General features: G+C 45.9%; 1 protein-coding gene and 2 long non-coding RNA genes across 4 annotated transcripts; 1 reads left to right on the top strand and 2 right to left on the bottom strand.

Moving 5' to 3' along the window:
• Positions 1-1,115: 1,115 nt before the first annotated feature.
• On the bottom strand, positions 1,116-15,307 carry RNF114 (ring finger protein 114). The gene is made up of 6 exons (XM_044747919.2): positions 15,102-15,307; positions 10,926-11,076; positions 8,875-8,981; positions 8,400-8,514; positions 4,461-4,568; positions 1,116-2,967 (listed from the first exon to the last, which is right to left on the bottom strand). Exons 1-6 carry the CDS (start codon positions 15,239-15,241, stop codon positions 2,902-2,904), a joined length of 687 nt encoding a protein of 228 aa, XP_044603854.1. The 5' UTR covers positions 15,242-15,307; the 3' UTR covers positions 1,116-2,901.
• Positions 15,308-15,985: 678 nt separating this feature from the next.
• Positions 15,986-25,550, top strand: LOC106825729 (uncharacterized). 2 transcript variants are annotated; one of them, XR_011494671.1, is made up of 4 exons: positions 15,986-16,093; positions 16,667-16,757; positions 19,242-19,369; positions 25,131-25,550. It is a non-coding gene; the product is annotated as an uncharacterized lncRNA (long non-coding RNA). The 2 variants fall into 2 exon arrangements; XR_011494670.1 differs by lacking the exon at positions 15,986-16,093 and having other exon boundaries at positions 16,621-16,757.
• LOC123277117 (uncharacterized) lies at positions 18,422-20,885 on the bottom strand. The gene is made up of 3 exons (XR_011494672.1): positions 20,784-20,885; positions 19,358-19,447; positions 18,422-18,557 (listed from the first exon to the last, which is right to left on the bottom strand). It is a non-coding gene; the product is annotated as an uncharacterized lncRNA (long non-coding RNA).
• Positions 25,551-26,438: the final 888 nt, after the last annotated feature.

Genomic DNA, 26,438 nt, shown 5'->3' with positions numbered 1-26,438 from the left:
ACGCTTAGGCAAAGGTGACCTGTATAAATGCGGGGGAAGAGGACAGGTGGGTTCCCAGCTCGGGTAGTTACTGGTGCTGTCCACAGCATGAGGGAACAATTCAGAAGAGGGCGAGGCATGGGGAGAGCAAAGTGGAGATGCAGGGCTCAGTCTTGGCCACATTAAGTTTAACGTTCCCATGGTTGAGATCAGGATCGGAATGGAGAAGCCCAGAAGATGAGCCCAGTGGCTGAACACCACAGCGAGTACCCACAATGCGGCAGGCACTGTGCCAGGGTTTGGCACACGTTGCTTCTCGAATCCCAACATCATTAAGAGGCAGCTGTTCTTTGAAATGTATGACTAGACGAAAGCAGTATTTCTACATTTGTTCTAAACGTACAAGTAATTAAAAATAAGTATACACTTGAGTATTTCATCTGCAATGGTGCAAAGAAAGCTCTTACATTCAATTTGGCCAAAAACGTTTTTCAATTTCCTTATTAGAAAAATGAACGATTTCCTTATATTCAGGCATATATGGATTTACTAAGAACCTATTACGCGCTAGCACTGTGCTAGGCACATATTAATCAAATACATAATTACAAACTGATAAGCAAAGGATTAATAAATGCTAGCTATTTAATAATTAGTAAATACCACCTACTTCATAAAGAAACTAGAAGCCAGACAATTATCCCCATTTGATCATAGGAACACAGGTTCAGAAAGGGTAAGTATCCGCCAGACGTCCCACAGCCAGTGGGACAGCGCAGACTTAGACACAGCCATGACCTCAGATCTTAATGGGGAACCTTTCTCCACGTGTCACAGGGTACTGCTGCGTCATCTGCACAGAGCTGAAGCCATGTGTCCAAAGCCTTGTTTTGTGGAGTGGCCACTTCCCACGTCACGGGAGCTCCCAACTGTGAGAAGTTGGGTCGTGTGCACTTTCCAGAGAGGAGGGGCCCGGGGAGGCCCAGCAGATGCAGTGTCAGAGCTGAGAGCAGAGCCAGGCGGGATGCACTTGGGAGAGAATAGCTTCCCCTCAGCACACAACTACCTCCGGGAGGCTCCCCAGGCCAACTTCAGCAAGCAGTGGCTAATGAAAACAGGCCTTATAGCTTACCAGCTGGATAAATTATGAAATTTATTTATATCTCACCTTTTAAAAGCCAGAACATAACAAATTTCACTTTCTGGAAAGTCATCTTATTAGAAATACATGAAGTGCACTTAATACAAGGAAATCAGTTTCTTGGTACCACCAGCGAGACGGACATGCTCTCATCAGTTTCCTCAAATCAAGGTTTTGCCAAATTTCCCTCTAAACTTAGACCGAGATGATCTCAATTCAGGGAGGTCTGAGTGAACTTTTTCCAGAAAATACAGTAAAGAAGCTGACCATTGACATGTGGGCCCTCTCAAGCAACAGCACATTAGAAAAAATTATTCTGCCCCAGAAGGGCCCCATCTTTGCTGGTTACCAGGCATCAGCAGCTCTTACTGGCAGGTGGGAAGGGCCCACAGCAGCAGTGCTCAGGCCTAAAGCCCTCTTTCACTTGCAACCTCAGTCACTGACCAGAAAAAACTTCCATATTCAGACTAGAGAGGTCTGACATGAAAAACAAACTTAAACCCAGACGCCTTTTGGTGGCTGAGAGGTTCTGCCCCTCAGATTAGACTGACAGCACTTAGCTTTGTATTTATTAAAATTCATGAAACATGCTGACCCTCAAGCTTCGCGAGCTGTTACCAAAGCAAGTTTCCGGCAGACAGCGCTTCTATTAACAAGTGCTGCCAGGAGACGTGAGGTGGCTTCTGAACAGTGTGTCTCGTCAGAAGAGACAGCAAGCTGTGACGCTGGGTATCCTGCAGCCTCTCTCTGCTTTAGAAGGCAGGTTTTCATACACTGATTGACAAGCTGAAACCAGTTTCATAAGGAAACCACTCGTGATAGAAAAGCAACGTTCAGTTTAAGCTAAGTTACCAAATAAAAGAACTAGGATCCACTGGAACCCCCGAACCTCTTCCTTCTTCATCTGAGGACTCCTTTTCGTGCTTCAAGGACAAGAATGTAAGCAGCTCCCAAACAGAGAGGTAAAAATGACCCAGTCACTTGAAAAATACCTCATTAGTCAGAAAATTTGAACCAGAAAGCTATGGCCCTCCCACCTCTCAAAGCCGACCCTTCTCCCTCACTTATGGATAAATGGAGTTTAACCTTTCTAACCTAGAAACATTTATTTTCACTAAAAATATATGGTTACACCTTATCCTAGAAAGGCACCATGCAGGCATTTAAGACTGAACCAGTTAATTCTAAGGGTGTGCAGGAGTGGTAGGAAAATATCACTAATCAAAACTTCCAGCATCGGACCATGCTAAACCCAAAACAATCACCCCAATCTGCCTTTTCAAATGGTCCCCAGCAGGGAACTCTGGCTTTTGGCAGCTGCTGCCAAGGAGCAGCTCCCAGGAACTTCACCAGCACAGACGGAGCCCCACTGCTGGCCAGAGGCACCACTGCCAGAGCCCACACCCCTCAGGGACAAGGAGAGGAGACGCTTGTCTCATTTGTGCTATTCACGACCCAAAAAGGTCCTGGCTGGCTGAGAGGACCTGAGAGATGAACACCGGGCGGGAGGAACAAGTGTGAAACAAGGACAGGTGGAGAAGCTGGGTTCTCTATCAGAGGAGGAGCCATAAACGACCAGACATGACAAACAGGGTTAACAGGAGGAGAAGAGCCCAAAGGAGAGGAGGGCTCTGATCTGGGGACCTGCTCCCTGTTGGAAGTGACCCTATCTAATACCACACTCACTTCCAGGTCTGCTGTACACTGAAGGTGTGAGAGTCACACGCTTCACGCCAACATGTAACGGAAGCCCTGGAGCACGAGCGGACGGCAGAGGCTGCTCACTGATCTATGATGGAGCGCTGCAACACCTGGTTCATCATGTCCTCTTCGTCCACATCGTAATCCTAAGGGCAGAACACAGACACTCAGCCTCAGCAACGGTCCGCAGCTGCAAAGACTCACTTTCAGGAGGAGGAGCAGGGCCAGCCGAGTGGGGGGCTCTGGAGAGGGCTGCCAGGGGCCAGCTCCCAGCTCCATGGTTGGCGATGCCGGCCAGGTAACGTTGGGAAATTGCCTGATCTGTCCGTGCTCTGCTGCCTCATCCTGACGATGGAACTAACGATGGCTCCATCAGACAGGGATGGTGAGGACCAGAGACACCCGAATGGAGCCTGGCTCGGACCAGGTGCGCAAACTTGGAGTGCACTGTAGGGAAACTAGTCTTTTTAGTTCAGTGAGGCAACACCATCTATTTGGGCACTACCTGGGAATCTCATCCATCCTTACAGCATTAACAACAAGGACTGTCATTCTGAAGTCTGAGTTTCAGACACTCTGTTAGACAGAGAATAAATACTCTTTATGGCAACTCAGGAAAGAGTCACACTTTCCATCTCAGGTCCTGAAATACAGCCACTGAGACTGAACACTGCTCTAAAATCCTACCTTCACACCTATATGTGCAAATAAAAAAAGGTTTACTTCAAGCCGTTGGCCACATTTATCTATCACTATAATGCTAAGACAAGAGTGTGCCCCGTCAAAACCACTCGGCTCTAGGGAAAGGACACAAACCTGATGGCCACACTTGGCTAGTGGATGTGTTTTGTTTGACCTAAAGTACTTTAAAAAACAAATATGTGGGGGCTGGCCCCGTGGCCGAGTGGTTAAGTTCGCGCGCTCCGCTGCAGGCGGCCCAGTGTTTCGTTGGTTCGAATCCTGGGCGCGGACATGGCACTGCTCATCAAACCACGCTGAGGCAGCATCCCACATGCCACAACTAGAAGGACCCACAACGAAGAATATACAACTATGTACCGGGGGGCTTTGGGGAGAAAAAGGAAAAATAAAATCTTAAAAAAAAACAAAAAACAAAAAACAAAACAAATACGTGACACTTCATATGAAATTCTGCATTTCCAGCATCTTGGGGTTGGAGGGGGTGGAGGGAATAGTAACATAGGGCCTGTATCTCCCCATGACCACAATCGGATGGAGTTGACGGCAGCATAACATGAGCCATACACCGTGCAGCCTGCAAATCCTTATGAGGACCATTTCCATTACCTGCCTGCTCCCTGTGGGGACCTGAGCTTAAGGATCCCAAACCAGGTTCTCTAACAGATAGAAACTACATATAACAAAGGAGTGTGGGCAAAAATCTTGGAAAAAACAAACAGGAGCAAGCTTTCGCTCTGTCTCAGTCTAATGACTGGCCAGTTCATCTTCCTAACCACCACACCCCGAAGGCTCTGGGGTGCACCCCGCACAGCCGCCGTTCTAGCAAGTCGTCATGTCAAAGACTCAACAACAGGGCCCACAGTTCTCCAGGTTAGAGAAGAGGGGTAGGCGCGCTGCTCCCTCAGGGGAGGGAGCAGAGCCTGGGCTCCAAACTCACCACAAAAGTGTCGTAAGAAAACTGGTGCCGGCGCTGGATGTGCTCTATGAAGTTGGCGCTCCGATAGTTGGGGTCTCCCCAGGGCATCGAGGCACATATTGGACAGACCTTTCAACAAAGAAGCGTGGTCTTAGGCACCTGACGTCTGAGCTGACGTTAGCCCTCTGTGGCCTGTGTCTGGCCTCCTTTCTTCCAGGACAGCTTTCCTGACACACTAGTCCAGGGCCTGGTCACTCCTTCATGGGCACACTCACATCCCAGAAAACACCGCCAGTCTCCTACTCAAGTGAAACGACACGCAGGGTGGGTAAAGGCTTAAGCCATGGTACCACCCTTATCTGATCCTCTGCTGTGGTCAGAACAACGTGTCAGCCCAGTGGGGGTCTAGGTTACGGCTTCCAACCCAGCACAGAAAATGATCCAAAAGCACAAAGAAAACCAAGGAAATGACAGATGAGCAAGGTTCCAAGGAAGTAAAACTAGCCTTATGTGCTATTTTTACAAAGTAAATGCCCAGATGAGGGAGCTCAAGCTGAAAAGTCCTCATACAAGAGGCTGATTTGGGCTTTGAAGACTGGGAGGTATTTAGAAAGACAAAGAACGTGAAAGGTGTTCCAGAAGAGAGGCAGAAGCACGGAGACAGCCTTATAGGCAAATGGCCAGAAAATCAGCCTGGCTGGAATGGAAAATTCAGAGATGGGCAGAGAGGAGCTGGGGCAGGGGGAAGCAGTAGACATAAATGGTCTCGCTTGGAGATGAACCCTCACTATTTACAAGGAAGACAGGGTGACAAAGGGGGCTGGCAAAATATCACTCTTGTGAACAAAGGGCAGAGGACGCCGGGTGGAAGAGTTAGGCAGGCAGCTGGAGCACAGGTCAGGACCAGAGCCTGAGGAGGAGGTGCCCCCAAAGGGAAGGGCTGAGACACTAACAGTTAGGGAGCTCTGCAGAAGGAGGGGAGACAGAAGATAGGGCCAGGGCTGCAGGAAGAGAGGCTCCGCCACAGACAAAATAATCAGAGGGATTTCAGGAAGCCGAAGGGGGAAATGGAGAAAACTAGCTTGCGGGACCAGAAACTGCAGAATAGTTTAGCAGTATCTATCAAAACCATGAGTGCGCTTAAGCTTTGACCAAATTAATCCACATCTAAGACTTTATTTTATAGATATATAAACTTAGGCAAAGACGTGTTAAAATTCATGGCAGCCTTTTAAAACTTCAAAACTACAAAAAAGTAGCTAATAGTTTGATGAACCATCTGTTACCCCAACACCTAGATTTAAGCCTGGCATACTCATTTCAGCAGAAAAGGGAAGCATTCGAAAATAAGACCCAACTATCTCAGTACAGTCCTAAAAACAGGTATTGCCCTTTACAAATACAAATACAATAATTCTTTAGTAGCATTTTATATCCAGTCCTGAATCCAATGTCCTGATAGTGTCTGGGACTAACCTGATGCTCCTCAATAACGGACCAGTTAAATCATGGCACAGTCAAGTAAGGGCAAACTGTGAAGCTCATTAAAAAAGAAGCAGATTTACATGTACTGATATGGAGCAGATGCCCAAAACATTGGTTATTACAGTGTGTAGACTACATGGTCATTTCCATAAAAAGAGGGACAAAAAAAGCAACATTCATGATGCTTGTCAGAACTTCTAATTTCTCCAAAGTAGAGTATCAAGACTGAGAAATCTGGGCCAGCCCGGGGGCATAGTGGTTAAGTTCACATACTCCACTTCATGGGCCGGGGGTTCGTGGGCTCAGATCCTGGGCACAGACCCACACTCACCAAGCCATGCTGTGGTAGCATCCCACATACAAAAAAACAGAGGAAGACTGCCACAGCAATTGTTGTTATTAGCTCAGCAACAATCTTCCTCAAGCAAAACGAGGAAGAGTGGCAACAGATGTTAGCTCAGGGCCAATCTTCCTCATCAAAAAGAAGAAAAAAAAAGGACTGAGAAATCTTCTGATTTTTAAAGGCTAGGGAAATTAAAATATGTATGGGCCAGAGATATCCCATAGGCTGCCAGTCTCTGACCTCAGATGTAGATCAGACAGCTCTTGAGAAAGAATAAGGAAGAGAGAAGAGAGGAACGCAGACCTGATACTTTTAACTCGGCTAAAAGCAAGATTCAGGGTGATCTGTGGAAAGGATGGAGACAGTTCACACCAGGAACTGAAGGCAAACCGAGTGCCCAGAAGAACCTGAAGAGCCTGCGTGCCTAGGAGCACACCGTCCGGCTGATAATGGGGCCCACAACGGGCCCCGCCGGCCCAGGCCCTTAGCGTGGGGAGTTGGGGAAAGCAGACAGAGGGGACTCGTCTGTGGACGCTGCAGCAGCTCAGCATTCAGAGCCCAGGGAGCCCAGTGTTACAGTGGCTGTAGTGACCAAAATTTGGTCTTGGCAAAGAGTTCAAAAAGTCAAGAGAAGATTCAAGGTATTTTCGAATAGGCCAGCTATACCTTAAGATTTAGGAGAGAGAAATAAAGAATACTACCAGGCCTAATTCCAGCAAAACCTCACGCAAAGTCTGAAGTCTGCATACAACCTCTTAGAGCAATGGAGCTGAAGGCTGCCCAGAAAACTAGGTATACGGTTCAAGGGAAGCAGTCTGAGACAAATGGGAAAACTGAAGGAAAACTGCATGGAAGCTGGGTTAAGACCTAGTCTGTTAATGACATCAAGAGGGAAGGAAGCAGAGGGGAGCTCTGCTGACAGAGACCAAATTCAAACATTTTTTTTTTTTAAGATTTTTATTTTTCCTTTTTCTCCCCAAAGCCCCCTGGTGCATAGCTGTGTATTTTTAGTTGTGGGTCCTTCTAGTTGTGGGTTGTGGGATGCGGGACGCCGCCTCAGGCTTGATGAGCGGTGCCACGTCCATGCCTAGAATTTGAACCAGCAAAACCCTGGGCCACTGAAGCAGAGTGCACGAACTTAAGCACTCGACCACTGGGCCGGCCCCCAAACACTTTTTTCAAAAAAGAAACTACACGTGGACACCAAGGGATCCAAGTTAACGTTACCAAAAACAGGGCCAAAAGACTTCATATGACCCTTAACGTGGCACCCGGAGGACACGCTGCTTACAGAGCATCCCAGTATCTAATCATGAAGAAACAGACAAACTCAGATGCAAGGACACTCCACAAAACAACTGGCCTGTCCTCGCTAAAAACGTCAAGGTCACGAGCCAGCCCCGACGGCCTAGTGGTTAAAGTTAGGGGTGCTCCCCTTCAGCAGCCCAGGTTTTCATCCTGGGCATGGAACCTCACCGCTCATCTGTCAGTAGCCACACGGTGGCGGTGGCTCGCATAGAAGAACTAGAAGGACCTACAACTAGAATCTACAACCACGCACTGGGGCTTTAGGGTGGGGGGAATAAAAAGAAAAGAAAAGAAAAGGGAAGATTGGCAACAGGTGTTACTCAGCACGAATATTTCCCAGCAAAAAAAATGTCAAGGTCATGAAAGACAAAGAAAGGCTGAGGACCAAAGAGACATGACAACGAAATGTAATACACAGACCCAGGATGTGGGGCAGGGGAAGACTGCTATGAAGGACACTACAATGGTTAAGATTTAAACATCAATTCCACATTAGCTATTAGATTCTATCAATGTTATGTTTCCTGAGTGTGACAATTAAACACAAAAAATGTGGTTTTGCAAGAATGTAAACTACTCTTAGGAGATATAAGCTGAAATATTCAGGGGCAAAGGGTCATGAAATCTGTAACTTACTCTTGAATGGTTAGCAAAAAATATGTATATAGAGAGTATGGTTAAGCAAATACAGTAAAGTGCTATTAATCTGTGAATCTAGGTAAACAGTACATAGCAGTTCACTCTACTGATTCTGTAATTTTTCTGTAAGTTTGACTTTTTTTCCATAAAAAGTAAAAAAAAAAAAAAAAAAAAGTTACTCTTACCACAGATTTGGTATCCGTGCTATGGGACAACTTGCAGTGTTCCACAAGTCCTTCTTGATCAAAGTTCTTTTCAGGACAGTAAGGGCAAGGAAAGGTATAACGGTTGGGGACATTCCTGGAAGATGAAAGGCAGGAAAAAAAAAGAAACCGCTCTGTGAGCACCTTTCCACACAACTTCAACCACTGTAGCCCCAAAAAGGAGCAAAGTTACCAGACGTGTTACGACAGCGATTCTGATGATCACTTTAGAAGCAAGTCAACTCTTCTGAAAACACAGCATGGCTAGTATTTGAAATGAACATCAGACAGTCCTTCTCTACACCCCCCAACAAAAACTGACATCAGCCTTAGCCAGCGTAACAATTACACCTCCACCTTCCAAAACTCGTACAACTAGACCCTTGGACATGCAAAGTGGCCAATGTCTTTGTAGCAAAAGATGGCCTCCACCTAAGGGAGTGACTGAGTCATTTACCTTGGCTGAAGGGATGCATCCTTGGTGGTGGCCTTCACACCTTCCATGATGTAATTCTGGTATTTGGAACAAGTAGCCACGTGGGCCCGGATCTTGGATAGGAAGAACTTAGACGGAAGAATCAGAGCCCACAGGTTAGTCAGGACCCTGTACCAGGTCCACCACAGTCCCAAAGCAAGGGCAAGAAGACCACTAGACCCACAACACCCTGGCAAACACCCCCAGACTCCTGGCTGTGCTCAGGTGGCTGAAGGGTTTCTGTGAATACCAACAATGACGTTTCACGTGATCAAACTAGGTGACCTGCTTCCACTCTAAAGTGACTCTCCTGGAGGCGTGTTTCCTTCACAACGTGCTCTCTGCTCACAGACACATCCCAAACCCAGTGAAGTTTCCGAGTTTTCCACACTAGCACTTAAATTAGTCTCCTCACAGCAAGCCAAGAACCACACTCCATTATGTGCAGCAGAGAAACAGGATCGTTTATGTAAAAAGGACAAAGGCTAGTAATCCTAGTTAAAAGTACAAACTGCCAGACCATGATAAATGATCTTAAAAAAACCTGAAATCTGAATTCTATTTCTCCCATAAAATCTAGTCTTCGCAAGAAGGAAAGAGAAAAGAAAACCCAGAGAATAGTGCTTCATCACAGGTGTTCTAAAAAGAAAGAAAAGTGTAAGGAATGAAGAAAAGGGGGAGGTAAAGGGAAGATAAACATTTTTGGAAGTATAATATACCTGGAGGTATAATATGATACAATCGCTAATCTTTAAAATGGAGGAAATGAAAAGTATACAGAAAAAAGTCAAAAAACCCATGATGCACACATAAAGAAAGATGAAGGTAACAGGAAATTTATTTTAGTATCTTGAGTTTCCAAGTTAAAGAAAACTGCAAGAAAAAAACAAAAAGTTTCAACATTTGAGCTCTGGCTTTCCCTGATGCTTCTTTCTGTCTTACTTCCAGCTAAAGAACTGACTTCAAGCTGTCAATCAAAGAGCTCACAATTAGAAGGGATGGGAAATGGCCCTATTCAGAACTGCAGCCACTGTCCACCCCAGCACGAATCCGCTCTGAAAGGAAGGAGGTGCTAAGGTGTATCCGCTCTTTGGCTCCCATATCAAGGTGTTAAAGTAATGAAATTGACATGCAAGGCTGTCCAATAAGTCACTAAGTGAAAAGAAGTTGTATAAATATATATTACAGTATGATACATCCTGTTTCGTAAAAAATCCTACATTTGTGTTTGTAAAAATCCTACATCTGTGTTTGTCAAAGGGCAGAAAATGTTTTGCAGCCTTCTAAATTGAACCACTTTTAAAGAGGTAACCTCTGGAGTGGGGAACAAGCCTACATTATTTTATATTTTTGTATTGCCTGGAATTAACAATCATAATAATTTTAAAGCCAATTAGGCTACGTATATCTCTTGGAAAATAAGACAATAGTATTTCTTCTCTGCAGTTATAACAGGCATTAAAGTAAATATACTTGACTCTAACATGATTATACAAAAGAGCATGGAGGCATGTCAAATGTTAGATATTGCTATTATAATCAAATGACTTCATATTTGACCTTTGTATCATCAGTCCTCCCTATCAAGTGCTAAAAAGGCGAACAATTAAATTTTGTACCTAAATGAGATAGATCATAAAATTCCCCCTCTAACTCATTGCAGCAGATAACTTTGTGTCATTGACTTCATTTTATATTTTAAACAATTAAGAAATATCATTGTCATTATATTCTAATTAAAATTGTGCATAATGCTTTGGAAAGATGGGGGTGTTTTATAGGAAAAACCTGGGCTAACTGATTTCTATGGCTTTCAAAGTTAACATATGTAATATCCTAAACCAATTCTTAAAAAAAAAACCCAATAAGTTTACCAAAACGAAACAGCACAGCCATTGCCACAGATAACTGGCATGCACACATGCTGTTAGTCACCTAGTCATGCTCTCACTTCAGAAACAACGTGGCAACAGCTTGACGTTTTACCCCGGCTCATCACAAAGACACTGACTCTTCGTTTTACTTCCACATACATTTTTACGGCAGCCATGGCAAGAAGTCTCTGTGCTCTCAATCTGCCGCTCGAGCTCCACGGCTGGGACGCCAGGCGCCAGAGGGCTGCGACACACCCCACAGACAGGCTTCTTCGGCTTCAGACATTCCTGCAGGCATGCAGAGCAAAAGCTAGAACAAGACATACAGAGAACCTGCATCATGCATTGTGGAGACAAGACAACAAAAATGGATACACTTTTCAAAAGACAGCAATGAATAATGGATTAAAAACATCTTGCTCCCTACCCCCAATTCAAATACTGAGTCCTCCTAGGCCAGAAAAACAGCACCGGGGGTTGCCGGGCAAAGAGCACACAGGCCCAGCAAGAGAAACAAACACGAAGTGCCATGACACACACTGAAAGGTGTCATGGTGCAGCCTTCCAACCTTCGCCTTTGCCACTGATGGGTCTCGGTGGGGTTTCCTAAATCTCGGTTTCTCCTCTGTGAAATGGAGATGGTAGCACATACCTCTAGGATCGTAGGAAGGATGGAATATGTACAGCAGCCCACAAATACAATGTCTAGCACACGTGAAATGCACCGCAAACAGGAGCTGCTACCATTAGAAGTGAATGCAAAGCAGAATGGGAACACAAAGACATGAGCAACTAGGCTGCTAAGACTAGAGGCAGCATCCACAAAAGAGCCTTAAAAGAAAGAGGTCAGCAGGCAGAGGAAATGAAAACCATTCCAGGCCCTCAGACTCAAAAATTCATGATGCATCTGAGGAAGAAGTGTAACACTTTTCCTCATAAGCAGCAGGGACCCAGATGTTCAAAGCAACGTATCAACGAGACCAAAGCCAAGTTTTAGGAAAATGGCTCTGGGGTGATCATGGACAAGAGAGTTGTGGGCTTTTAATTATTTTTTTAGGTGAGGAAAGATGAGAAGAGACTTGAAGTAGAAACCAAACAGATGGCTAAAGGCAAGGGATTGTGAGGGCCTGACTAAGGCGACAGAAACAAATTCAGGAAATGGTTCTGAGGCGGCCTCCGCAGGACTTGAGCACTTACTGAATTTGGAGAAGAAAAGAAGGAAAGTCAGGGACGACTGAGTTCTCTCCTGAAGCCTGGGCAGGTGGTGCTGCTGGGATAAGGTGCACAGAAAGAAGGGATAACAAGGCATGGGAAGAGCCCGGCCGCATACCCACCCGGACAGACTTACGGCAGGATAACCAAATCCGCCAGGAAGAATTCAGGAGACACAATCAGAGGTAATCTGCACATTTGACAGTTTTTTAGGGTTTCTAAGAATTTTATTCCTCTTTGTCATTAAGCTAGATGGTAATGCTGCTAGGCAAAATTCTAGACCAGGCTGGGAGAAGGTGGGGTTCTACTGACTCACCACTCAGGGCACAGCAGTGAGCTAAACAAAGCCTCTGTCCTCATGGCGCGCATACTCAAGGGTGGAGAAAAACACAAGTGTGAATTTCAGATAGTGATGAAGTATAGGAAGGAAATGAAGTGAAGCAAAGAGATGAGCTCTCTTTGTCGATCATAGGAAGCTTCTTCAAGAAGGTGATATCTGAGCTGAGACCTAACTTCAAGGAGAGAACCACACAGACCTGGATGCAAAGAGTTCCACGCAGAGATGACACCAAGTGCAAAGCGGGGTCGGAAAGGCAGAAAGGAAGGCTGTCGGGGTCATCATGTAGACCACAGCGAGAGGGTAGAGGGTAGGCGATGAGGTTGGAGAAGCAGACAGGCCTTGTGGCTATCACTTACTGTACTTCTTCTCAAGGGCAGATCACAAGATAAACTCAAGAGAGCACAGAGGGTCCCAGAGAGCATAAAAAAACCAAACCCAGCTTGCAGATAAAAGTAACTCGCAGCCTCCCTTCAGGCACACACCCAGATACAGCTCATCAATCAAACATTTGTGGGCCACTCTGTGCCTGAGTCATGCCCAACAAGTGAGCCTGCTTTGAAACGGTCCTTACATCTTGGGCTGGCTTTCAGTTTCCATTTCCTTAACGGGCCTTTTTCTAGTTCAGCCTTCTGGATGCAACCTTTCCTGTTACTGTGCTATGGAGAAAGTCCCTTCTCTTGGGCACCCAGCCACCTGCCCTTCTCCAGCTGTATTCCACTAGATTGGAGAAGGTTACAGTCATTCAGGGCTTGAAATATTTTCTAAAAACCCTATACCCCAGCCACAGCTTCAGTGATGTTCAAGTTTTCAAGCACAAATGTTAGCAAAAATCACCTTGGCAGAGCAAAAAGCACCTGGCTGGAGCTAAGGGAGACCTGCGCTGCCCTCACAGGTGCATCCATCTGTCTTCAATCAGCAGTGAACTAATGAACAAGCGCAACTAGTATGGTGAGTATAGCAAAAAGCCAAGGTTTGAATCCTAGTACTGCCCCTTGACCTCTGACCTAGGAAAGGTTCGCCTGGCTCAAGGAAACCTCAAATTTTCTTGCTCTTCGGTTGGTAAATTGTGCTGGGTCAAGTCTCTTTAAAAATGTTGACTGTAAATGAAACCCACTGAATTAATCCAAGATTAGCTAAATGTAATAAGGAGGGCTGATCCAAGGAAAAGAGGACTCAATGAGGAAGCTAACTAGACTCACTTCCACTCTCACCAAGTTTGCTTCCCTCACTGACTTTTTGGGTCATTCACCCATTACCTGATCACACACCCCGCCCCGGTTTGACCCTTAAAACACCCTCCGACCGCACAACGAATTTTCACAGTAGTTGGAACATCTGTTAGTACTTACTTCTTATCAATCCACTGGCTTGTGAACTCTGAGGGCAGAGGTGTTTCTTACTACGCCCCACGATTTTGGCACGAGGCGGGCACACAAATATTTTAGTGGGTTGACTATAAGATGGGAAGATGGATGCTCAGAAACTGTGCTGGGCACTGGGGATATAGAGAGGGGCAAAACAGATACGGCCGCTGCCCTCATGATCCCTAAGTTTTGCTCTGAGCAAGGAAAGAGGAAGCCCCAGGAGAGAAGCAGAGAGGTAACGTAAACGGGGATGGTGATAGGGAGGTCACTTAAACTGGGACTTGAGTCTGAGAAGGATCTGGGGTAGGGGCGCGGGGGGTGCAGATGGGGGGGGAAGAGTTCCAGGCTAACTGAACTGCGAGCAGGAACAGCCTGAGGCCAGAAACAGCTCGGTGTACTTGAAGACGCAAAAAAGCAGTCGGTGCGCCTAGGAGCCCTTGCCAAGGTGCCAAGTGTTCTCTGGGCTGGCAAACAGATGCGTGCAGTCCACCTGGGAGGAGTGAGACCAGGGTGGGCCCGGCCTAAACCAGCCGCAGTTCCCTGGCCTGCAAGACGTCTGCCAACCCCCTTCCCCTGCGGGACTGCTGCAAAAATAATGCCCGGGAGGCCCAACAGGTGCCTGTACCGCCCAGTGACCAGTAAAAGGGGTCCAAAGGCCAATGCCAAGGCGATGCCATGATAAGCACTGAGCGAGGCCAAAGAGCAAAAGCCGACTCCAAGCGGCAAGAAGCAGGCGGCGACTTTCCACAGTTCCCTCAACTCAGGTGTGTGTGTGTGTCCCATGGAGTGAGGCTTAGACTCCAATCCGGCCAAGCTCAGAGCACCCACGCCGGCCCAGGACCTGTGCCGGACGCGTTCACCCCCGTCTCCTTAGTCGTCGCGGCCGGCCCATCCGCAAAACGCAGGCCGCGAAGGCGTCCCCTCAAAGGGCACGACGCACACCTCGTCCGCAGCAAGCAGGAAGGCTACACCCCCGATCCGCCCGCTCCAGCCGCGACCACAGTCCCGGGGGGGCCGCTCAGGTCCTCCCCGGACTTCCCTTTTGTCCCTCCAGGCCCGCCGGCGTTCTCCAACTCCAGCGCCCGTTAGACTACCCGGAGCGCCGGACGCGTGCCGCCGCACGCCCCCGACCTCAGGGGATGCAGACCCCCAGAGGGGCCCGCGGCTCTCCGCGGCAGACGGCAGCCCGCCGCCACGCGGGGGAAGGGGCCTGACAGGCCGCCCGGGACACCGCAGGCGCTCGACGCCAGCCCGGGGCGGCCGCCTTCCGCGGGCCTCCGGAGCCCGGACGGCCCCGCGGGGACGCCGCGTCAGGCCGGTCCTCTCGCTCCCGCGCCGGGCCCCTCCCCGCCGGGCCTCGCCCCTCCGCCCCGCTCCCTCTCAGCCCCGCGCCCCCCGACCAGGCCCGACCGCGCTTACACGTGTCCGCAGGGCACTTGCACCGGCTTCTCGTACACCTCCAAGCACACGGGACACGTGAAGCGGCCCAGGGGGTCGGCCTCCGCCGCGGGTCCCGCCAGCGGAGCACCGGCCGCCGCCTCCTGCAGTTGCGCCGCCATCTTGCCGTCGCAGAGCAGGGCGCAGCCGCGGCCGAGGAGGAGGAGCGCGGGGGGCGGGGCCGGGGTGTCGCGTGCGCGCGAGGGGCGGGGCCGGGGCGACGCGTGCGCGCGAGGGGCGGGGCGCGCGGGGCCGGGGCTCGTGGGAGGAGCGCCCGGCTGGGGGCGGGGCTACTGGCTAGGCCGAAGGAAATCTGGAAAATGTGGAAGCCAGATCCCGAGCCTCGCAGAATTAGAATGGGCTCTGTCCTTCGGCCACTGTTTCCCATATTTAAATCTTTATTACTGTTACTTAATATCACGCACTATTACTTAATATTTCTCTTCAAATCGAGTTGCTCTGTCTTTAAGCTTAAGCAAACAGGTTTTAAAGGGAGATCTTATATCACTCCCGAGGTACTAACAGAAAATCAGCATCACTTATTTTAGAAGGGCACTGCAAAAATACACTGGAAACAAAGCAATACTATTTATTTTTTTGAGGAAGATCAGCCCTGAGCTAACACCTGCTGCTAATCCTCCTCTTTTTGCTGAGGAAGCCTGGCCCTGAGCTAACATCTGTGCCCATCTTCCTCTACTTTATATGTGGGACGCCTACCACAGCCTGGGGTTGACAAGCGGTGCACAGGTCCATACTGGGATCTGAACCCGTGAGCACTAGGCCGGCGAAGTGGAACACGGGAACTTAACTGCTGCGCCACAGGGCCGACCCCGAAAACAATACTATTAATTCATGCTGGGTACTGTTGGCGCTGGAAAGGCAGATGAGCCATTATTGGAGAGGCGTTGAAGACAAGCTGTCACCACACTGAGACTTCCCAGTGGAAGCAGAAGGAATGGGCAGCGTCGTCCTCCGTGAGTGAACATTGGGTAACGTCGTGCTCACGCGTCTCCTGGTGATGGGGTCCAGCTCCTGCTCAGAGCAGACGGAAGCTGAGGCTCGAACAGCTCGACTAAACCTCAGTCTCACAAGAAAGGGGTGGGCCTAGAACCCAGATGTTTTGAATCCCAACTGTCTCCACTTTCACTGCACCAAACCAGCTCTCGTAAACAGCCCATTTAACACAAGACTCATCTTTTTAAAAGGCAGCTCTGCTAAAATTCTACATGGTTCTTTTAACCAGAGAATTCAATGGTCAATTAAACCTCCATCCTGAAAGGCCACCAAGGGCTCACAATAAGGAGTGTACAGAGGAGAAATAAATGGTGTTTGTTAAGCCAGGTTAATTGAATGCAAACTTGTGCCTCCCTTGTCCCGTTCTCAGTTCCCTGGACTGATTTTGCTTGACCTGGTGGTGGTGGCAGCAGGATTATTTTTAGCTATCCACGTGGGCATCTTTGCACCAACGAATAACCTGGCACGTAGGCAGCAGCCCAAGAGGGCCGATGCTTACACTTTGCCGTTTCTTTTCCCTGTCCCTGTGCCAGGACCCATGCATCTGAGCTCCTGCCAGCCAGACGTGCGCTGTCTCCCCTCCAGGGATGGAGGTGCCCTGGTGGGGGCAGAGTTGTGCTGTGGGTATGTACAAACCTTTCATCGGCCTTGCAGCTGCTGCCAGACCCTGTGTGTGTGGCCGGGGAGCTTCAAATCCCATGAGTACCTCCAGTTTGGGCCCTTGAAATGAACCTTCCACGAGCTTATACACTTAGTCAGAAAGACAAGAGGACAGAATTGAAATAATATTACTAGTGAACTTTTTTGGTGCTTATTTTTCTAAGCCCTTTATGTGAATACGTTCTCACAGCAACCTATGACTTAGGTCTGTTATTATCCCCATTTTACGGCTATGCAAATCGAAGCACGGAGAGATTAAATTACCTTTTTAAAAAATTATTTTATTAGGTCATATTGGTTTATAACATTGTGTAATTTCAGGTGTACATGATTATATATGAGTTTCTTTTTATTAATTTTTTAAATTTTTTCCTTTTTCTTCCCAAAGCCCCCCGGTACATAGTTGTATATTCTTCTTTGTGGGTCCTTCTAGTTGTGGCATGTGGGATGCCGCCTCAGCGTGGTTTGATGAGCAGTGCCATGTCCGCGCCCAGGATTGGAACCAATGAAACACTGGGCCTCCTGCAGCGTAGCGCTCGAACTTAACCACTCGGCCACGGGGCCAGCCCCTGAGTTTCTGTATAGACTGCATCACGTTCAACATCAATAGTCTAGTTTTTATCTGTCACCATACACACATGTGCCCCTTTACCCCTTTCACCCTCCCCCCACCCCTTTCCCCTCTAGTAACCACTAATCTGTTCTCTTTGTCCATGTGTTTGTTTTTCTTCCACATAGACTGAAATCATATAGTGTTTATCTTTCTCTGTCTGGCTTATTTCACTTAACATAATACCCTCAAGGTCCATCCATGTTGTCGCAAATGGCACGATTTTGTCTTTTTTGTGGCTGAGTAGTATTCCATTGTGTGTGTGTGTATAGTGTATAATATATATATATTTCCATTTTCAGGACTTTATCCCATAGACCGGTGCCATCCAATACTGTGGCTATTTAAATTTAAATAAATCATAGGGCCGGCCCCATGACCAAGTGGTTAAGTTCTCGCACTCCGCTTCGGTGGCACAGGGTTTCGCTGGTTTGGATCCTGGGCGTGGACCTAGCACTGCTCATCAGGCCATGCTGAGGTGGCATCCCACATGCCACAACTAGAAGGACCCACGACTAGAAAAATACAACCATATACTGGGGGGATTTGAGGAGAAAAAGCAGAAAAAAAACAAAAACATAAATAAATTAAAAAACACAACCAAAAATTTAATTCCTCGGTTTCACTGGACATATTTCTAGTGCTCAGTAGTCACGTGTGCTAGTGGCCATGTATTGGACACAACAGATATAGAACATTTCCATCATCGAAGAAAGTTCTGTGGATGGTGCTGCTATGGACCTGCTCACGCATGTGGGAAAGACATGCACACACAGGTGCCTGGGACAGCCTTGGTCACAGTGGCAAAGTGTTGAATAAATACAATAGATGTCATTACTGCTATGTCAACTCCCCGAGGACAGGAATTTGTCCATCTTGTTTACTACTGTATCTTCAGCTTCTAAAACAGTGCCTAATTTTCAGAGAGGGCCGGCCCAGTGGCGCAGCACTTAAATTCGCATGTTCTGCTTCTCGGCAGCCCAGGGTTTACCAGTTCGAATCCCGGGTGTGGACATGGCACTGCTTGGCATGCCATGCTGTGGTAGGCATCCCACGAATAAAGTAGAGGAAGATGGGCACGATGTTAGCTCAGGGCCAGGCTTCCTCAGCGAAAAAGAGGAGGACTGGCAGCAGTTAGCTCAGGGCTAATCTTCCTCAAAAAAAAACCAAAACCAAATAAATAAAAATAAAACAGTGCCTAGTGCAGGGTAGGTAACTCCATAAATACTTAAGTGAATATACAGCTGATATGGAATGATCTTCAAAATGTACTTTTAATGAAAATAACACCAAATGCTGAGTAACACAGCTAGTATATGTGTATGTTTCTGTGTGACGAATAGATGTCTCTGGAAGGTAGGCGGACCAACTGTCCCGTTTGCCTGGCGCTGTGGGGTTTCTCAGGATGCGCGGCTTTCATTGCTAAAGCTGGCAAAGTCCTGGGCACAGCAGGATGAGTGGACCACCCTACCAGAAGGATTCCCGGGAGTCTGGTACCAGGGCCTATTATCAGAAAGGGTAACTGGGGGCCTGGGGCCTCGGTGGTGGGCTGTGGGCCTGGAGGAAGACCAACTTGTCATTCTCTTTCCCCTTGTATTGCCTAAACTTCTCTACCAAGTTCCTGCCTCACTTTTTAAGTAGAAATTAAACAGTGGTGCACCAGGCCCTGTGGGAGAATAGTTGAGATGAATTAGGCATGACCTCAGCCCTCAAATCATATAACCCTCAGAGCCCTATTGTGTAGCCTCAGGTCACATGTAAAATTTATTACTATACTTCTCTAAAGCAGGGAGAATTTATACCAGGATGTATTACTAAGTTTATCAATCTATGCGCAGATCATTTCATCCCGATTTCAGCCGGTTCTTCAAGATTGCCAAACTGGTAGGAGAGCGAGCCAGGAGGAATTCCCACCTGCGCCACTAGGGGGCAGAAGAGTCCCTCACAGACTCACCTGGCCGGCAAGGTGAACGCTGCCTCTCTTATTCTTTCCTGTTCCTCAAGCATTTACCGCCCCTGCTCATTGTGGCTTACTGTACTTAGCCTGGAAGAAAAAAATCAAAAAGGACATAGTCTTAGATCGCAAGGAGTTTTAACATGAGTGACACTGGCGTGTAAATATCCATTCAAGCAATAACGTGTGTGTGCCAGGCCTCCCAACAGGTGTTGGGGCTATGGCAGTGAATGATTTGGATATAAGCAGGAAAGACACAGGGGGGATGACCACAAAAAAATGCTGCTTCCAGAAAGTTGCGGTTTATCAGTCACTCCACCAGCTCAATGTTTTCACACAGCATTTTACAGTTTATGTTATATCAGGGATCAGCCACATAAGGAGGTGAAAACAATGATGATGCAGTAAGATCTGACATGAACTAGAACCAAACAATGAATATTATCAAGAAGACTGATTGAAATAGGGATTTAAATCCACCGTCATCGGTGATAAACGCCACTCCATGGGTATATTGTGACTTGAGACGTTGGCCAATGATAGAATGAAGCTGTCATAGTTAGCAAGACTTTGAAAAGATAAGCATCCATACAGAAGCAGAATTGCTGGGTCAGGGCATTTGGCAAGTGTGTATTTAAATTTACTAGAAACTGCCAAAGCAAGCCATTTTCCAAATATTTTCCACTGCCACTAACAATGTGAGCTGCTCCACATACACACCGGCATGGGGTTGTCAGCCGTCTGGATTTTAGGCATGCTGGTGGGTGTGTAGTGATAGCCTTGTGGTTTTAGCTTTTGTAATGAGGAGTGATGTTGAGCGCTCTTTCATTTGCTGATTGACCATTTGTATGTTCTCCTTTGGAGAGTGTCTGTTCTTTTGTTCATTTTTATTGGGTTGTCTTTTCTGTCCTTCATTGTAGGAGTTCTTTATAAGTGATTCCTAAGTCAGTGCAATTTTGAGCTTTAAATACTTTAAAGCTACTTAAAGCTTAACACTTAAAACTGCACCAAGTTTTTAGATGTCTTGTAAATTCTGGATACAAATCTTTTATCAGACATATGTATTACAAGTATTTTTTCCCAGTCTGTGGCTTGCCTATTCATTTTCTTAGTTCCGTCTTTTTTTAAAAAAAAAATTGTGGTCATAGTAGTTTCTAATATTGGGAAATTTCAGTTGTACATTATTTGTCAGTCACCATATAAATGTGCCCCTTCACCTCTTGTGCCCACCCCTCAGCCCCTTCCCCCCCGGATAACCACTAATCTGTTCTCTTTGTCCGTAAGTTTATCTTCCACAAATGAGTGAAATCATGGAGTGTTTGTCTTATTTTGCTTAACATAATACCCTCAAGGTCCATCTATGTGGTTGAGAATGGGACAATTTTGTCTTTTTTTATGGCTGAGTAGTATTCCATTGTATACATACCGCATCTTCTTTATCCGTTCATCACTCAGTGGGCACTTGGGTTGCTTCCACGTCTTGGCTATTGTGAATAATGCTGCAGTGAACATAGGGCTGCATGAGTCTCTTTGGATTGCTGATTTCAAGTTCTTTGGATAAATACCCAATAGTGGGATAGCTGGGTCATATGGTATTTCTATTTTTAATTTTTTGAGAAATCTCCATACTATTTTTCATAGTGGCTGCTCAGTTTGCATTCCCACCAGCAGTGTATGAGGGTTCCCTTTTCTCCACAACCTTTCCAACATTTGCTATTTTTTGTCTTGGTGATTATAGCCATTCTAATGGGTGTAAGGTGTTATCTAACTGTAGTTTTGATTTGCATTTCCCTGATAATTAGTGACATTGAACATCTTTTCATGTGCCTGTTGCCTTCTGTATATCTTCTTTGAAAAAATGTCTGTTCATATCCTTTTTTTTTTTGATATGCCACATTGTAAAACTTTTTATTACGGAAAATTTTAAACATATATAAAAGTGAGTGGAATGACGAATTTACATGTACCTTTCACCCAGCTTTCATAGTTATCCACTCATGACTAGTCTTATTCATTCTATGCCCTCATCAATTCTTCCCTTCACCCATCACTTGCATTATTTTGAAGCAAATTTAACCATGTCTTTTGATGAGCCAAAATTTTTAATTTTCATCAAGTCTAATCTATTGTTTTTCCCTTTTATTGTTAGGGCTTTCTGTCCTAAAAAACCTTTGTCTACCCAAGGTTGCAAAGATATTCTCCAGCATGTTCATTGAGAATTTTTATGGTTTTATGTTTAGACCCATGATCCATCTTGAATTAATTTTTGCACCTGGCGGGAGGTGTGGAGCCAGTGTTAGTTTTTCCCGATGGCTACACAGTTGTTCCAACACCATTTATCAAAAAGTCCATTCTGGGGGCCGGCCCCGTGGCCGAGTGGTTAAGTTCCTGTGCTGCACTGTGGCAGCCCAGGGTTCGGATCCTGGGCATGGACATGGCACCGCTCATTAGGCCACGCTGAGGCGGCGTCCCACATACCACAACTAGAAGGACCCACAACTAAAATATACAACTACGTACTGGGGGATTTGGGGAGAAAAAAGCAGGAAAAAAAAAAAGAAGATTGGCAACCGTTGTTAGCTCAGGTGCCAATCTTAAAAAAAATAAAAAATTTAAAAATAAATAAATAAAAAGTCCATTCTGTGACCCCAATTTCACTCAAGAAAAAATTTAGGTAAAATTCACAAACTTTACCCAAGACATATGTAAATATATGTTCATAAAAAGATTTAGACGAGAATGTTCATAGTGGCTTGTACAAGAATCTTCAAAATGCTCTAAACTGGAAACACTGCAAAAGTATATCAGCATGTGAATGAATAAACAGGGTGTGGGGTCTTCATACAATGGAATACTACTAAGCAACGAAAAGGAACAAACTGCAACACGTGAGACTTATGATGTGGCTGAGTCCCAAAGTCATTATGCTGAGTGAAAGTAGCCGGACCCCAAAATTCACAGCATGTAGGATTGTATTTATATGAAATCCCAGACAAAACTAATCATGGTGAAAGAAATAAGAACGGCGATTGCCTCTGGGTGTGGACTGGACTGGAAAGGGCATGAGGGAACTTTCTGGGGGTTTGGAAATGTTCCGTATTTTAATAGGGATGGTGTATGCATTTGTCCAAACTCACTGAATTGTGACTCATAAGATCGGTGCGTTTCACTGTATGCAAATTATAACTTAAAATAAAAATTAAAAGACAAAAAATAATGCATGTAAAGAATTACTACGAAGGCTAGCAAATATTAAGCACTTAATAAAATTTATCCACTATTATTAAATTTTTTAAATTATTTACTTTAAGGGAAAAAAGGTGTCTTTTTCAGATGATGTTTGTAATCACCTATTTGCCTCTGCAGCATAATTACATTAAAAATAACATAGCAGAGGCCGGCCCTGTGGCTGAGTGGTTCAGTTCGCACACTCTGCTTCGGCAGCCCAGGGTGTCGCTGGTTCGGATCCTGGGTGCGGACATGGCACTGCTCATCAAGCCATGCTGAGGTGGCGTCCCACATGCCACAACTAGAAGGACCCACAACTAGAATATACAACTACGTATGGGGGGCTTTGGGGAGAAGAAAAAAAAAAAGAAAAGAACAAAAAGGAAGATTGGCAATAGATGTTAGCTCAGGGACAATCTTTAAAAACAAATTTTAAAAATAACATAGCAAACATCAAACGGTAACAACAACAAAGCCCCCAACATCCACAGCAAAACCACAAACCTCTCCAACTGGTGGATGGGATTAAAAAAAAGAAAAAGCACCCCCTGATTTGGAAAGCCCAGGCAGAGGTTCCTGCTTCCATGTGGATCTGTGTATGTTTTTAAGGAAACTTTCCAGCTACAAGTGCCATTAAAAAGCAAGTAGCAAAATACATATTATTGGGACAACTGGCAAATTTGAATATGGGCTGTATATTAGAAAATAGTATTGTTTCAATGTTAAATTGCCTATTTTAATAATTGCGTGGTGGTTATTTGAGTAAATATGTTTGTTTTCATGCAATGCACGTAAGCACTCAGGGTAACCTAACTCCCTGTCCACAACTTATTCTCAACAGTAGCAGGCGTGTAAAGAGAGACAGAGAGGCAAACACGGCTAAATATTAACATCCAGGAGTCTGCGTGAAGAGTGTACCGAAGTTCATTGTATTATTCTTGGATCTTTTCTCCAGGTTAAAATTTTTTTCAAAAGCCAAGAGGTTAAAATCAGAATAAACTGAAGAACAAATTCCCAATTGGCCATATCACAAAACATGTGAACCAAGATTTAAAAAAGAATAATGAAATATTTTTAATCACATTCCTCTCATAAAACTCATAAAAAAATATAGTTTTGTTGAGGCAGATTAGCCCTGAGCTAACATCTGCTGCCAATCCTCCTTTTTTTGCTGAGGAAGACTGACCCTGAGCTAACATCCATGCCCATCTTCCTCTACTTTATATGTGGGACACCTACCACAGCATGGCTTGCCAAGCGGTGCCATGTCCACACCTGGGATTTGAACCAGCGAACCCTGGGCTGTCAAAGCAGAACATGTGCACTTAACCGCTGCACCACCAGGCCAGCCCCAAAATATTTTACTAATAATATTTTTTTGTTAGCACAATAAAGTTTTTGTATCATTAAGAAATCAGATAAAATATTATATTTAGGCTATTCTTTCTTTTTTTTTTTTTTTGGTGAGGAAGATTGGTCCTGAGCTAGCCTCTCTGCCAACCTTCCTCTATTTTGTATGTGGGACGCCACCACAGCATGGCTTGATGAGTGGTGTGTAGGTCCATGCTTGGGATCTGTGCCAGCCAAGTGCAGTGTGTGAACTTAACCACTATGCCACTGGCCCAGCCCCTATTTAGGCTATTCTTTTTGTAAGTTTTTATTTTGAAATAATTTTAGACCTACAGAAAAGTTGCAAAAATGGTTTAAAGAACTCCCAGAAGTCCCTTCAACCAGATTCCCCAATTTTATCACATTTGCTGTATTATTCTGTCTCTCTCTATGTACACACACACACACGTATGGCTGGCTTTCATATATACACACATACATCCATATGTATGCTCTTTTTTCTGAGACATTTGAGAGTAAGTTGTAGACATGATGCCCTTTATTTCTAAATACTTCAGTGTGTATTTCCTAAGAATAAAGACATTCTTTTATAAAACCACAGTAAAATTATCAAAAAGAAGTTAACATTGACATAACAGTATTAACTAATCTATAGACCTTATTCATGTTTTACCAATTGTCTCAATAATCTTTATGTCTCTATTTTTTTAACTTTTTCCCCCTAGTTCAAGGGTCCATCCAGGATAGCATATTGCATTTGGTTGTCAAGTCTCTTTAAACTCTGTTAACCTGGAACAGTTCATCAATCTCCTTTTATCTTTCAAGGGTTTAATATTATTATTATTATTTTTTGATGAGGAAGATTTGCTAACATCTGTTGCCAATCTTCCCCCCTTTTTGCTTGAGGAAGATTAGCCCTGAGTTAACATCTGTGCCAATCTTTCTCCACTTTGTATGTGGGTTGCCACCACAGCATGGCTGACGTGGTGTAGGTCTGCACCCAGGATCTGAACCTGTGAACTCCAGGCCGCCAAAGCACAGCATGTTGAACTTAACCACTACATATGGGGAGTGCCTCAAGACCTTAATAATTTTGAAGTGCACAGTAGACTGTACTTTTTAATCTTTCTTTGTGTGAATGTTTCTTAAGGTCCACAAAAATAAGCATTGTGATTATTTATTTATTTATTTTTAGGAAGATTAGCCCTGAGCTAACATCTGCCACCAATCCTCCTCTTTTTGCTGAGGAAGACTGGCCCTGAGCTAACATCTGTGCCCATCTTCTTCTACTTTATATGTGGGACGCCTACCACAGCATGGCTTGTCAAGCGGTGCCATGTCCGCACCTGGGATCTGAACTGGCGAACCCCGGGCTGCCAAAGAGGAACGTGCGCTCTTAACTGCTGCACCACTGGGCCGGCCCTGTGATTATTTACTATGTATGTTGTGGGAACATACTCAAATTTTGTACTGATGGGCTATATGACTGAAAAGATTGGAGCCCACTGTTTTATAACCTTCTTGCATGTACATTTTCCTATTTGGAAAACTGTAAGTTATCTGCTGTATAATGCTGAGAAAACATGGAGTTGCTCTAATCGCCTGTAGCACTTGGTTTCAGTAGCAATCTTTGTTTCCAGCCACGTACTTTGGCTGTAGTCAGCAGAGACTGACTCCAGCTAACTTTAGCAAAATGGAAGAAAAGCTAAAACTCCAGACTTGAGAGGGACTGGTAGTGGGGCATTCTCAGCTGGAGGAATCCACTCCTTCCAACTCCTTCCAACTTCTGCGTAACCTGCTCTGTAGTCAGACTCCCTGCGAAGCATCTGATTGGCTCAGGGTGAGCCATATGCTCCTTCCTTGGACTGGGGGACGTTGAGGGAAAGAAATCACAGGCCTGTAGCCAATGGAGCTTTGGCCAAGGGTGGCTTCCCAGAGCAAAACTGAGATGCTATTATCAGAGGAAGGCGGGCTGGGACTGGGCGTCCACAAATGACCTGCATCCACTGCTGGCAGTTTGTGCTCAGGAGGCCCCATTAAGGCTTCTGTGTCCGCAGCTCCTTTGGAGGCAAGTGGGGCTCCAGCCTCACACCATGTTGTTCAAGTACCCAGGCCACAGCTCACTGACCAAGGCCCAGGGTCTGATCCAAGCCACCATCATGGCCCACCCGGATTGTTGCAGGAGCCTCCTCGCTGGCCTCCCTGCTTCCATCCTCATCCTCCGACAGGCCCTCCTTGATATGCTGCCTGCTTCCCTCTGATGCCAGTCTCCTGCCTGACCACCACACTCCAGCTACAACAGCCCTGTTTGTTTACCCCAAGCACACCCAGTTCATTCCTGCCTCGGGGCCTTTGCACCTACGGTTCCCTCTCCCTGGCATGCCTTCCCCTGGTTACCTGCATGGCTTTTTATGAGTCTCAGGTAAACAGCTACCACTTTAGAGGGCTCTTCCTGAAGCACCTATCTGAAGTCACCTTCCCAGCATGCTCCATCACATGACCT

The sequence above is a fragment of the Equus asinus genome, chromosome 15 (assembly GCF_041296235.1).
Source record: "Equus asinus isolate D_3611 breed Donkey chromosome 15, EquAss-T2T_v2, whole genome shotgun sequence".
NCBI classification, from domain to species: Eukaryota; Metazoa; Chordata; class Mammalia; order Perissodactyla; family Equidae; genus Equus; species Equus asinus.
The sequence above is the reverse complement of the archived record's forward strand: the minus strand, read 5'-3'. Positions and strand labels throughout refer to the sequence as shown.